At 47.3% G+C, this 13,835-nt stretch overlaps 1 protein-coding gene and 1 long non-coding RNA gene across 10 annotated transcripts in view; one reads left to right on the top strand and one right to left on the bottom strand.

The window, feature by feature from the left end:
- LOC140426148 (uncharacterized) overlaps window positions 1-13,835 on the top strand; it is a 165,656-nt gene that overhangs the window by 86,417 nt on the left and 65,404 nt on the right. The window lies entirely within an intron of this gene.
- The window catches only part of tlcd4a (TLC domain containing 4a), a 99,582-nt gene that overhangs the window by 66,341 nt on the left and 19,406 nt on the right, over window positions 1-13,835 (bottom strand). For all 9 annotated transcript variants that reach the window (XM_072510561.1, XM_072510553.1, XM_072510554.1 and 6 more), the window contains 2 exons: window positions 8,967-9,056; window positions 3,512-3,570 (listed from right to left, as the gene is read on the bottom strand). In XM_072510561.1, the coding sequence (XP_072366662.1) occupies window positions 3,512-3,570; window positions 8,967-9,056 (149 nt within the window). The remainder of the gene's footprint in view (window positions 1-3,511; window positions 3,571-8,966; window positions 9,057-13,835) is intronic.

Below are 13,835 nucleotides of genomic sequence, written 5' to 3'. Positions count from 1 at the left end.
GCCCCTCCTCGGGGGCCTCTGCATACCTCCTGTCCACCCTTAAAATCTCCCCCACCAACCTCTCCCTCCCCTCTCTCTTCTCCCTGTGGGTCCTAATCGAGATTAGCTCTCCCCTGACCACCGCCTTCAACGCCTCCCAAATTACCCCACCTGCACCTCCCCGTTGTCATTGGCCTCCAAGTATCTTTCAATACACACCCGCACCCGCCCGCACACCCCCTCATCCGCCAACAGTCTCACATAGAGGCGCCACAGCGGGCGCTGGTCCCTCTCCTTCCCCAACTCCAGCTCCACCCAATGCGGGGCTATGGCCGAATATTCCGTTCCCTCCACTTTCGGGATTAGCGCCCTACTCAAAATGAAAAAGTCAATCCAGGAGTAGGCTCTATGGACGTGGGAAAAGAAGGAAAATCCCCTGGCCTGCGGCCTGACAAACCTCCATGGATCCACTCCCCCCATCTGGTCCATAAACCCCCTATGTACCTTGGCCGCAGCCGGCCTCTTACCCGTCCTGGACCTAGAAAGGTCCAGTGCTGGGTCCAGCACCGTGTTGAAGTCTCCCCCCCCCATTATCAAGCTTCCTACCTCCAGATCCGGAATCCGACCCAGCATGCATTTCATAAATCCGGCATCATCCCAATTCGGGGCATATACGTTAACCAGTACCACCCGCACCCCCTGCAACCTACCACTCACCATCACATATCGACCTCCATTATCCACTACAATATTCAGTGCCTCGAACGACACCCACTTCCCCACCAGTATTGCAACCCCTCTGTTCTTCGCATCCAGCCCTGAATGAAAGACCTGCCCTACCCATCCCTTTCTCAGCCTAACCTGATCTGCCACCTTCAGATGGGTCTCCTGGAGCATAACCACGTCTGCCTTCAGTCCCTTTAAGTGCGCGAACACCCGGACCCTCTTGACCGGCCCGTTCAGGCCCCTCACATTCCAAGTTATCAGCCGGATTGGGGGACTACACCCCCCCTCCCCCCTCCCCGCTGACTAGCCATCTCCTTTTCTAGGCCAGCCACGTGCCCACGCCTCCCACACCCTCCTGTCCCCCAGACGGCGGACTCCCGCCCCGACTACCTCCCCTACTTCCAGTTCCCCTTTGGCTAATGCAGCAGCAACCCATTTCCCCCCCCCCCCAGATCCTCATCTAGCCATTTTGCTCCCCCCATGAGACTCCCGTAAATCAACTGACTCCTGCTGACCCCAGCCTCTCCCGCCATTCCATCAGCCCCCCTAGTGTGAGGATCCCCCAACCCCTTGGCAGTCGGTGTGCGCTCCTCTCCAGCACCGACCTTCACCCCCCCTGGCCCCGCCCCCATCCTTCCCTAACGCGAGAAAAAAGCCCGCGCTATCCTGAGCCGTCCCCGCCCCCTCTGGCGCAGCTATTTTTGCGGCCTTACCCCAATTCCCCATCCCCGGGCCTCCACCCCCCCTCTTCCTCCGCGGGGCCCTGCCCCTCCAACACCGATGCCCACACTCTCCCACAACCCCCACATCAAATCCATTCACCCATCCCCACCCAGCACCAAAACAAAAAGAACATTTCCCAAACGCAGTAAACATCTTCTTAGCCACCTCCGCACTCCCGTCCTGGTAAATTCGGATCTCCGTGTTCTCCCACCTGCTGCTCCGCTCTTTTTTGGCCCATCTCAGGACACACTCTCTGTCCATAAAGCGGTGGAACCTCAACACTACGTCCCTTGGCGGCTCGTTGGCTTTGGGTCTCCTTGCCAGGACCCAACGAGCCCCATCCAGCTCAAGGGGCCTCGGGAAAGCTCCCGCACCCATCAGCGAATTGAGCATCGTGCTCATATATGCCCCGGCATCAGGCCCCTCCACTCCTTCAGGGAGACCCAGAATCCGAAGATTCTTCCTCCTCGACCTATTCTCCAGGTCCTCAAATCTTTCCGCCCACCTCTTGTGCAGCGCCTCGTGCGCCTCCACCTTCACCGCCAGGCCCAAGATCTCGTCCTCGTTCTCCGAGGCTTTTTGCCGCACCTCCCGGATCGCCGCCCCTTGGGCCTTCTGGGTCTCCACAAGCTTCTCAATCGGCGCCTTCATTGGCGCCAGCATTTCTGTCCTCAGCTCCTCGAAGCAGCGTTTAAGAAACTCCTGCTACTCCTGCGACCACGCTGCTTGGTCTCCACCCGCCGCCATCTTGCTTTTCCTCCCTCACACTTTCCGCTGCACCAGGTTCACATTTTTTAAACCGCTCCACTCCTGGTCCAATCCATATACTGTCGGGGGGACTTTGCTGTCACCTTCCCACACTGGAAGCCATCGAACAATTGCCGTTGGGGCCCCTCTGAGGAGCCCAAAAGTCCGTTCCCGGCGGGAGCTGCCGAACGTGCGACCTACCTAGGCATAGCCGCAACCGGAAGTCTAAATTCATCTCATATTTACAGTCTTTCCTGCAGGGTGTGTCTGGATAACTGGGGAACGATGAGCCTCCATGCGGAGGAAGTCTCATACTTGAGGATATCGGAGCTTGTTCCCTTTCTGGAGCTCAAACTTTTCCATTAGTTCCCCCAGAGTTGCAACTCTGCCATCTACGTACAAATCTGTGACCCTCAACACCCCGTCCTCCCTTCTCCAGGTTTTATATGTCGCCACAGTGCAAAGATGTGCAGGTTAGGTGGATTGGCCATGCTAAATTGCCCTCAGTGTCCAAAGATGTGCAGGTTGAATGGGGTGGGGGAGTGGGCCTGGGTAGAGGGTTGGTGCAGACACGGTGAGTCGAATCGCCTCCTTCTGCACTGTAGGGATTGTATGGATGTAAAAAGACATCACTGCAAAAAATTAAAGCGCAAATGACTATATATTTTAACATTACAATATCATTAATGAGCAAACATTTCAGGGCATTATAAAAAAAGTCTCATTTTTAAAAAGTTGAAAGGATTTTTGTTTACAAAGAAAAGTGGAGTACAAATGAAGTCTAATCGACAAATGCTGGAAGTACACAGGAAACTCATCAGAATCTGAAGAAAAATAGATTAATAGTCCAGATTTGGTCTTTTCACCAGGTTTCATTTGACATCCAGCCAATTTATAATGCCAGCCTGCTTGAAACCTCCCTTTAACAAGTGTTGATTTTGCATTTTCATGCCATTTGGAAACTTTAACCCAGTAACAGCAATGCTATCTACCAGTTTAGATTGGTTTATAATGTACTCCACAAAGCCTTTCACCTCCATTGGGTTATCCCCAGAAGAGAAAGATGTTTAAACCTGAGATTTCCACAAACATCTTACCTAGTCACGAAGCAACAGCCCTTTATTTCCTAGTTCCTAACCAAATTCAGATTTTGCTGTGACATGGTAACTCAGGATTTACAGTGCAGGAGGCCATTCGGCCCATCGAGTCTGCATCGGCCCTTGGAAAGAGCACCCTATTTAAGCCCACACTTCCAACCTATCCGCGTAACCCAGTAACCCCAGTTAAATGAAACACTTGATAGGGGAAAATACTTTTCAGATGAAAATGTACTCACCTGAAATGAGGTAGCCTGCAGTTAGACCAACGTTTAATTTTACCAGTGTAGGTTCTCCCCTGTAAATAGCAAGAAACAGAAGGTTACATTTCACAAAATGAACTGTATTTAATAATCATGCTCTCAACATGGAACCTCTATACTACTGAGTTATTAGGTCAACTGTGATGGCCTTGCAGTTGAATGGCCTGCCAAAGCTCATATATGAATAACTGCCATTTATAATAATAATCTTTATTATTGTCACAAGTGGACTTACATTACACTGCAATGAAGTTACTGTGAAAACCCCCTAGTTGCCACACTCCGGCGCCAGTTCAGAATGTCCAATTCACCTGACAGCACGTCTTTCAGGACTTTTGGAAGGAAACTGGAGCACCCGGAGGAAACCCATGTAGACATGGGGAGAATGTGCAGACTCCGCACAGACAGTGACCCAAGCCTGGAATCAAACCTGGGTCCTTGGTGCTGTGAAGCAATGGTGCTAACCAAAAATAACAATAATCTTTATTGTCACAAGTAGGCTTACATTAATACTGCAATGAAGTTACTGTGAAAAGCCCCTAGTCGCCATATTCCGGCGCCTGTTCGGGTACACAGAATGAGAATTCAGAATATTCAAATGACCTAACAGCACGTCTTTCGGGACTTGTGGGAGGAAACCCACGCAGACACAGGGAGAACGTGCAGACTCCACACAGACAGTGACCCAAGCCGGAAATCGAACCTGGGACCCTGGAGCTATGAAGCAACTGTGCTACCCACTGTGCTACTGTGTATTTGGGTGAAATACTCAAGGGCAATTATCAACTAGAAACACCAATAAAGAATCCAGTGCCTGGATAGTTAGGGGAAGAAGAAACTTGAAAGGGAAAGAAAAGGGGTTAAGGAGCACGTGCTAAATATAATGGGTAAAAGCATATTACTGCGGATGCTGCCAGGCCTGCTGAGATTTTCCAGCATTTTCTCTTTGGTAAATGTAATGGGGCTGGTTTAGCTCAGTTGGCTGGTGTAGCCACCTAAAGTGGCCAACTCCCGATTTAAAATGGCGAACGGCAAAGGCTGATGGGAAAGTCAGCCAACAAGACAAAAACCAGCAGTTGCAGGTTTGCTGTGTATTTACCTCTGCAAAAACCAGACAACATCGATACCAGCGACCATCAACATAACAAAGTGAACAGCCATCTGCATACTGATGAGCAATCCCCGGGAACAATAAGTAACATTTTGACACACAAAGCAAAGCCAGACTCCTCGGCGCCAGCAGGAGCCAAAACAAAGGAGGTGAACGAGCACCTCAAGACCGCCCATCGATCAGGGAACCGCTCCAGTATTGGAGAAAATCGAACCAAGCGATTGGGACAAAGTCCAATCACTTGGGACCAGGTACAGGGTCCGCCCCGAAAGGCAGGAAGCCCCTGGGGACTACAAGAGTTGAGCCCCAAGTTCAAATCGCTCTCTTCACTCTTCAGCAGCTCGCTTCACTGCTCTCTTCTTCCTAGCCGGGTCACCCAGCAAAAGGAACCAACATTGACCGTGACCGGTGCAGTGACTCCAGTGATCATCGGAATCGTAAGTCTTAATTCAACGCTCGCTACGAGATAGGCGCTCCTAGCTGCCAATCCGTACCAACTTCGAATCCCGCAGACTCAGAACCCGAACGAAAGGCCATTTGTTCCCCTGACCTGGTGGGCCAGTTCAAAGTTAAGTATCGGCCTGTTAGTTGTAGAAGTAGCTTAGACATAGAATTTGTGCACGAGTAGCGATTACTGTGTATAATAAATGTGCTTTGATTTAAATCTTACTAATCAATGTATTAGATTATTGATCATTACTCGGACTTGAACCTCGTGGCGGTATCATAAAGATACCTGGCGACTCGAGAGCAAAGGTAATAAAACAGAGCAATTGAACCAAGGAGAAAATTAGCAACACTGGACAGTTGGTTCGTGTTACAGAGCAGGTCAACAGAGCGGGTTCAAATCCCATACCAGCTGAGGTTATTCATGAAGGCTCTGCCTTCTCAACCTTGCTCCTCACCGGAGGTGTGGTGACCTTCAGGTTAAATCACCACCAGCCAGCTCTCCTCCTCAGCAGGGAAAGCAGCTTATGGTCATCTAAAGACTATAGCAACTTCACTTACTAGAGGTTTTATTTTTTCCATTTTTCTCCACCATAAGCAAAATTTTCCACGCCTAAGTTAATTATCTATTTGATATTCTAATTTAGATTCCATGAACAATATTTTGCTTATTCAACGTTGTGTATAAACATCAAATTGAATGCATTTGATAAACAAACAAGTCCAGCAATTTAATATTTAATTTGTCATTCATGCCCAAAGTTCAACCATTCAGAAGGATAAAGACATTAAGGTTTTATGTTGCAACCATTCATTCTGAAGGTGAACAAGCATGAAGTAGGAATTAGTTAAATGATCGGATTGTGTATGGTGTTGAGTCCCATCAAATTTAGACCAAGGTCTATGATTAAAGGGACATGCCAGTGCAAAAAATAAACTTTAACGGCTTTTTAAACTGAAAATTCAGTCTCCACTTTCAGTCTATTAGCAAAATTGGACTCATTGCTGGACATGGGCATCTTCAAATTAATTTATGATAGAATCATAGAATTTACAGTGCAGAAGGAGGCCATTCAGCCCATCAAGCCTGCAACGGCCCCTGGAAAGAGCACCCCACCCAAGGCCACGCCTCCACCACATCCCCGCAACCCCACCCAACCTTTTTGGACACTAAGCGGCAATTGATCATGGCCAATCCACCCAACCTGCACATCATTGGACCGTGGGAGGAAACTGGAGCACCCGGAGGAAACCCACGCACACACAGGGAGAACATGCAGACTACGCACAGACAGCGACCCACGCCGGGAACCGAACCTGGGACCCTTTTAAGGTCTGACATTTAAAATAAATAGTATAACTACTAATTTACATCAACTGAATAAAACTGGGAAATGGCATTAAAATATCCATTTATTTTTTCACATAAGACTTTTCAGCCCCTCATATTTAATAGGACCGTGGTTAATCTTGATCATAATACTATCCACCTAATCGATATGTAAAATTAATTGAAATACTAGCCTTGTAAATAACTGTGCTCCTAAATTACCTCACTGATTTTGTAATAACCCCTTGTCTCAGACTCACCCAACAGCAGGAAAGGTTCCTCTCTATCTACCCTCTCAATTCACTTCAAAATCCTAAAAACCTGAATTCAGTCACACCTATCAACCTTCTGAAAATTAGGAATCCAATCCGAGTTTATGCAATCAGTCTTCACAATATAACCCTTTAGACATTGTCTTCTGTTACAATCTGCAAGTGATTGGTGAAGGTCAATCATCTCAGTTCCAGGACATCAGTTCCTCAGGGTTGGGTCCTAGGCCTAACCATCTTCAGCTGCTTCACCAATGACCTTCCTCTCATCATACAGTCAGAAGTGTGAGGTTCGTTAATAACTGCACAATGCTCAGTATAATTCGCGACTCCTCAGATACTGAAGCAGTCCATGTCCAAATGCAGCAAGACCTGGATAATACCCAGGCTTGGGCTGACAAGTGGCAAGTTACATTCGTGCCACACAAGCGCCAGGCAATGACTGTCTCCAACAAGAAAGAAGCGAAGCATCGCCCCTTGGCATTCAATGGCATTACCATCACTGAATCATTGATCAGAAACTGAATTGGACTAGCCATATAAATACTGTGGCTACAAGAGCAGGTCAGAGGCTGGGAATCCTGTTGCAAGTAACTCACCTCCCAACTCCCAAAGCCTGTCCACAATCTACAAGGTGTACGTCAGGAGTGTGATGGAATACCCTCCACTTGCCTGGATGAGTGCAGCTCCAAGAACACTCATGAAGCTCAACATCATCCAGGACAAAGCAACCCACTTGATTGGCACCCCTTTCAAACATTCACTCCCTCCACCATCAACACACGAGGCAGAAGTATATAACATCTACAAGATACATTGCATGAACTCACCAAGGCTCCCGAGACAACACCTTCCAAACCCACAACTGCTAACATCTAGAAGGACAAGGGCAGCAGATCCAAGGGAACACCACCACTGGAGGCGCCCCTCCAAGCCATACATGATCCTGACTGGAAATATATCACCTTTCCTTCACTGTTGCTGTATCAAATTCCTAGTATCTCCTCCCCAATAGCACTGTGGGTGTACCTATGCCATATGGACAGCAGCAGTTCAAGAAAGCAGCAGGAAGCCATATGGTCCGTCGTGCATGCACCGACCCTCCGAAGGAGCACCCCACCCAAGCCCACTCCCCCATCCTATCCCTGCAACCCCATCTAACCTGCACATCTTTGGATAATAAGGGGCAATTTAGCATGGCCAATTTACCTAACCTGCACATCTTTGGACTGTGAGAGGAAACTGGAGCACCCAGAGGAAACCCACGCAGACACGGGGAGAACGTGCACACTCCGCACAGACAGTGCAAAGCCGGAATTGAACCCGGGTCCCTAGCGCTGTGGTACAGCAGTGCTCCGGGCCACCCCAAATAGACGTTATATTACGATTATCTATTCTGGCCGGGGCATGGAGAAGAGTTTAATTTGAGCAGTGAGTGCTAGTCAATTTCCACTTTAATTCCAGTGTTCTCGGGATATCGTTTTCTTCCACGGTCATTTTGCTTTGAAGCTATGAGTATGATGCGAGCGCAAGGGAGGGAGCGTGGCACAAAGCAGATAATGCTGCGTGGCAAAGCAAAGGTGCTGCTGTGAGGGGCAGAGAAGGACTGTTTTCATGTTAACAACCAACTAGAATGCCATGTGGGCTCAAGTTATGTTCTAAAGGAAGGGGACAGATCCCCAGGACGTTGAGATTTATGGAACAAGGGAGTCAAAAAGTATGCCTTGCTCGTGAAAGTCAGATATGGAAGACACAGGTGGCGTGGAACAACCTTTGGAGGATCCTGGAAGCTTTGACCTGGTGTGGCAGAGAGACGTGAACCTACTGGGCAGGCAGGAGTAACTTTGGACTTTTTCTTGGAATGGTGCATATCTACCATAGGCGCAGTGCACAGAAAAAAGGGATTGCAACTCACAGTTCAACTGCACTGGTTAGTTAGTGCAAAATACCTTTTCCTTATGTTGAGTAATGTTTGATCCATGTTGGTATAATTTGTTAATTAAAGGTCTTGAAATGTGAAATCTTTGGTCATTTCCTTCAGTTGCTTGGAACTTCATTAAGTAAGTTATCGGTCTCTACAGGGATCATAACAGCAGGAACATCGCAATGGAAGGCATCGTGCTGGTTATTTAATGACAATCGGGCAAAATTACAGGCAAAAAGTGTTTTTCCCTTAAAAGGTGCGTCACTTTACAACAAATTTCCTAATCACTGAAATAGAGGCCAAAATAGCCAGGTCTAGTTTAACTTAACTAGGCGGACAAGGTGTCTTACCAGATAGGATCAGCATTAACAGCATCATCAAACCACAACAAGTACAGACACAATAGCCCAACCACCAGAGCATGGAATGTGGACACCACCCTAAAGAAATAGCAAAAACATAGATTTGGGCATCATTGATGGAAGCTGTACGGCCTACAAGTAAGATACATTTCATCTATCACTAGTGAAATCACATGTACCAATACAGCAAATTCATTAATAATCTCTGCAAAATTAGGCCAGCAGAGGGACCCTAACCCTTAATTTTGTAAGTAAGAAATTTTCTTTAAACATGAGTAAAACACAGAATCAATGCATAGCATGGAAACATTCAGTTTGCGAACATATGAAATAGGAGCAAAAGAAGGTCATTCAGTCCTTTGAGCCTGGTCCACCATTCAATAAGATCACAGCTGATCGGTTTGTGTTGCAAATTCCACATTCCCATTTACCCACAATAACCTTGATTTTCTTGTCTATCAAAAATCTATCTACGTCCACCTTAAAGTATTCAATGACCCCCAGCTCTACCGCCTTCTGAGGCAAAGAGTTTCAAAATGGCACAATCCTCAAGGAAAAACAATTCTCCTCATCACTAACCTAAAGGGGGTGACCCCTAATTTTAACATTTTAATTTTATGCTCCACACAAGCATTGCCACCTCTCACCCTCTATTCGTTCTCACTTACACATGTATTAAGCCTCCCCTTAAGATGTGCCAATCCTATCTACCTCAACCACTATTCTTTTATAAAAATAATCTTTATTGTCACAAGTAGGCTTACATTAACACTGCAATGAAGTTACTGTGAAAATCCCCTCGTCGCCACATTCCGGCACCTGTTCGGGTACACGGAGGGAGAATTCAGAATGTCCAAATTACCTAACAGGACTTGTGGGAGGAAACCGGAGCATCCGGAGGAAACCCACGCAGACACAGGGAGAACGTGCAGACTCCACACGGACAGTGACCCAAGCCGGGAATCAAACTCAGGTCCCTGGCGCTGTGAAGGAACAGTGCTAACCACTATTCAGCCGGAAGTCTCACATTCCACCACATTCTATGTGAAGAAATTCCTCCTAAATTCTTTATTTGATCTGTTAGCGGCTACTTTGTATTTTTGTCCCTTGTCCGAGACCCACCTAATTATAAGAACAGTTTGCCACATCAGCAGTTACAAAGATCTCCATCAGGTCTGCTTTAACTCATCTATTTGTACCAATGAGAAGAGACCCAACCTGCTCAACTTCCCCCCTCAATTCTGGTGATATATGGAATAGTGTTCAAAATTCTTCCATTCTCCCTGGCTCCTTCACGTGCAAGAAGTGTGTCCAGTTGCAGCTCCTGTTAGACCGTTTGATGGCTCTGGAGCTGCGGATGGACTCACTTTGGAGCATCCGCGATGCTGAGGACGTCGTGGATAGCACGTTTAGCGAGTTGGTCACACCACAGGTGAAAGGTACTGGGGGAGATAGAAAATGGGTCACCAAAAGTCAGAGCAAGAGTAGGAAGGCAGTGCAGGTGTCCCCTGCGGTCATCTCCCTGCAAAACAGATATACCGCTTTGGATACTGTTGAGGGAGATGGCTCACCAGGGGAAGGCGGCAGCAGCCAGGTTCATGGCACTGTGGCTGGCTCTGCTGCACAGCTGGGCAGGAAGAGGAATGGCAGGGCTATAGTGATAGGGGACTCAATCGTAAGGGGAATAGACAGATGGTTCTGCGGACGCAATCGAGACTCCAGAATGGTATGTTGCCTTCCTGGTGCAAGGGTCAAGGATGTCTCGGAGCAGCTGCAGGACATTCTGGGGAGTGGGGGGGGGGGTGAACAGCCAGATGTTGTGGCGCACATAGGCACCAACGATATAGGTACAAAACGGGACGAGGTCCTGCAAGCTGAATTCAGGGAGTTAGGAATTAAACTAAAAAGTAGGACCTCAATTCTGTTCATATATTATTTATTTAAAACTGGCCACTGTTATTTATATTGCTTTATTGTTGTTTAAAAGAAACACTATGTACTGTTATGTTTGGCCAAAAAATCTTGAATAAAATATATATATTTTTTAAAAGTAGGACCTCAAAGGTAGTAATTTCAGGATTGCTACCAGTGCCACGAGCTAGTCAGAGTAGGAATATCAGGATAGATAGGATGAATGCATGGCTCGAGAGATGGTGCAAGAGGGAGGGATTCAAATTCCTGGGGCATTGGAACCGGTTCTGGGGGAGGTGGGACCAGTACAAACAGGACGGTCTGCACCTGGGCAGGACTGGAACAGATGTCCTAGGGGGAGGGGTGTTTGCTAGAGCTGTTGGGGAGGGTTTAAACTAATGTGGCAGGGGGATGAGAACCGATGCAGGATGTTGGAAGGTAGTAAAACAGGGACAGAAACAAAAGGCAGTAAGGGAGAAAGTGTAAGGCAGAGAAGCCATAGTCAAAAATCAAAAAGGGCGACAGTACAAGGTACAGTGACTGAGGGGAGCTCAGTAAATAGGACCAGGAATACTAAAAGGAATAAAACGGGAAGTGAAAACATTAATGGTAAGCGACGTGGCAGGTTGTTACATGAAGATATGGGTTCAACGACAAGGAAATTTAGGAGAAAAGTTAAGAAGAAATATAACTTAGGAGAGGTTACTGATCGAGATGTTAAGATTCAAAACAGAGGTAAAAAAGTCAACATAAGTGTACTTTACCTGAATTCAGAAGAAGGTAAATGAGTTGATGGCGCAAATCATCATGAATGACTATGATTTAGTGGCCATTACTGAAACATGGTTAAAGGATGGTCACGATTGGGAGTTAAATATCCAAGGTTATCAAACTATTCGGAAGGACAGAGTGGATGGTAAGGGAGGTGGTGTAGCTCTGTTATCTAAGGATGACATCCGGGCAATAGTAAGGCATGACATCGGTGCTATGGAGGATAAGGTTGAATCCATTTGGGTGGAAATCAGGAATTGTAAGGCGAAAAAGTCACTGATAGGAGTAGTCTATAGGCCACCAAATAGTAACATTATGGTGGGGCAGGCAATAAACAAAGAAATAACGGATGCATGTAGAAATGGTACAGCAGTTATCATGGGGGATTTTAATCTACACGTCGATTGGTTTAACCAGGTCGGTCAAGGCAGCCTTGAGGAGGAGTTTATAGAATGTATCCGCGATAGTTTCCTGGAACAGTATGTAATGAACCTACGAGGGAACAAGCGGTCCTAGATCTGGTCCTGTGTAGTGAGACAGGATTGATTCAGGATCTCATAGTTAGGGATGCTCTCGGAAGGAGCGATCACAATATGGTGGAATTTAAAATACAGATGGAGGGTGAGAAGGTAAAATCAAACACTAGTGTTTTGTACTTAAATAAAGGAGATTACAATGGGATGAGAGAAGAACTAGCTAAGGTAGACTGGGAGCAAAGGCTTTATGGTGAAACAGTCGAGGAACAGTGGAGAACCTTCCAAGCAATTTTTCACAGTGTTCAGCAAAGGTTTATACCAACAAAAAGGACGGTAGAAAGAGGGAAAATCGACCGTAGATATCAAAGGAAATAAGGGAGAGTATCAAATTGAAGGAAAAAAACATACAAAAAGTGGCAAAGATTAGTGGGAGACTAGAGGACTGGGAAATCTTTACGGGGCAACAGAAAGCTACTCAAAAAGCTATAAAGAGTAAGATAGATTATGAGAGTAAACTTGCTCAGAATATAAAAACAGATAGTAAAGGTTTCTACAAATATATAAAACAAAAAAGAGTGGCTAAGGTAAATATTGGTCCTATAGAGGATGAGAAGGGAGATTTAATGGGAGATGAGGAAATGGCTGAGGAACTGAACAGGTTTTTTGGGTCGGTCTTCACAGTGGAAGACACAAATAACATGCCAGTGACTGATAGAAATGAGGTTATGACAGGTGAGTACCCTGAGAGGATTGTTATCACTAAGGAGGTAGTGATGGGCAAGCTAATGGGGCTAAAGGTAGACAAGTCTCCTGGCACTGATGGAATGCATCCCAGAGTGCTAAAAGAGATGGCATGGGAAATTGCAAATGCACTAGTGATAATTTACCAAAATTCACTAGACTCTGGGGTGGTCCCGGCGGATTGGAAATTAGCAAACGTGACACCACTGTTTTAAAAAAAAAAGGTCATTGGGGGGCGGGGCGAAATGGGAAGCGCGGGCTTTGTTCCCGCGCTATGGTAATCATGGCGGGAACAGGGAAGCAGGAAGGAGGGGGCCTCGCACAGTGGGAGCCGAGGTCACGGGGGGAAGCCGAGGTCGGCCAGAGTTTGCTGACTTCTGGGAGCAACATGGGGGGTGCAATTATGCTAGTGAGGGATCTAGCGGGGGGGGGGGGGGGTAACTGGGTTGCTGCTGCTGGGGAGAAGGGGAAGCTGGTATGGGGTGAGGTGGTCGGGGCGGGAGGGCGCCGTTGGGGGGAGATACGGCTACGTGGGAACCGGGTGAGGAGCTGGATTGAAAAAGGAGATGGCTAGTCGACAAGGGGGGGGGGTAAAGAGCCCCCCAACCCGTGATCACGTGGAATGTGAGAGGACTGAACGGGCCGATAAAGAGGGCACAGGTACTCGCACACCTAAAGAAACTTAAGGCAGATGTGGTTATGCTGCAGGAGACGCATCTGAAACTGATAGACCAGGTCAGACTACGCAAAGGATGGGTGGGGCAGGTGTTTCATTCGGGGCTAGACGCAAAAAACAGGGGGGTGGCTATACTAGTGGGGAAGCGGGTAATGTTTGAGGCAAAGACCATAGTGGCAGATGGTGGGGGCAGATACGTGATGGTGACTGGCAAATTGCAAGGGGAGGCGGTGGTCTTAGTGAACGTATATGCCCCGAACTGGGATGATGCCAACTTTATGA

The sequence above is a fragment of the Scyliorhinus torazame genome, chromosome 7, assembly GCF_047496885.1.
Source record: "Scyliorhinus torazame isolate Kashiwa2021f chromosome 7, sScyTor2.1, whole genome shotgun sequence".
NCBI lineage: Eukaryota > Metazoa > Chordata > Chondrichthyes > Carcharhiniformes > Scyliorhinidae > Scyliorhinus > Scyliorhinus torazame.
The sequence above is the reverse complement of the archived record's forward strand: the minus strand, read 5'-3'. Positions and strand labels throughout refer to the sequence as shown.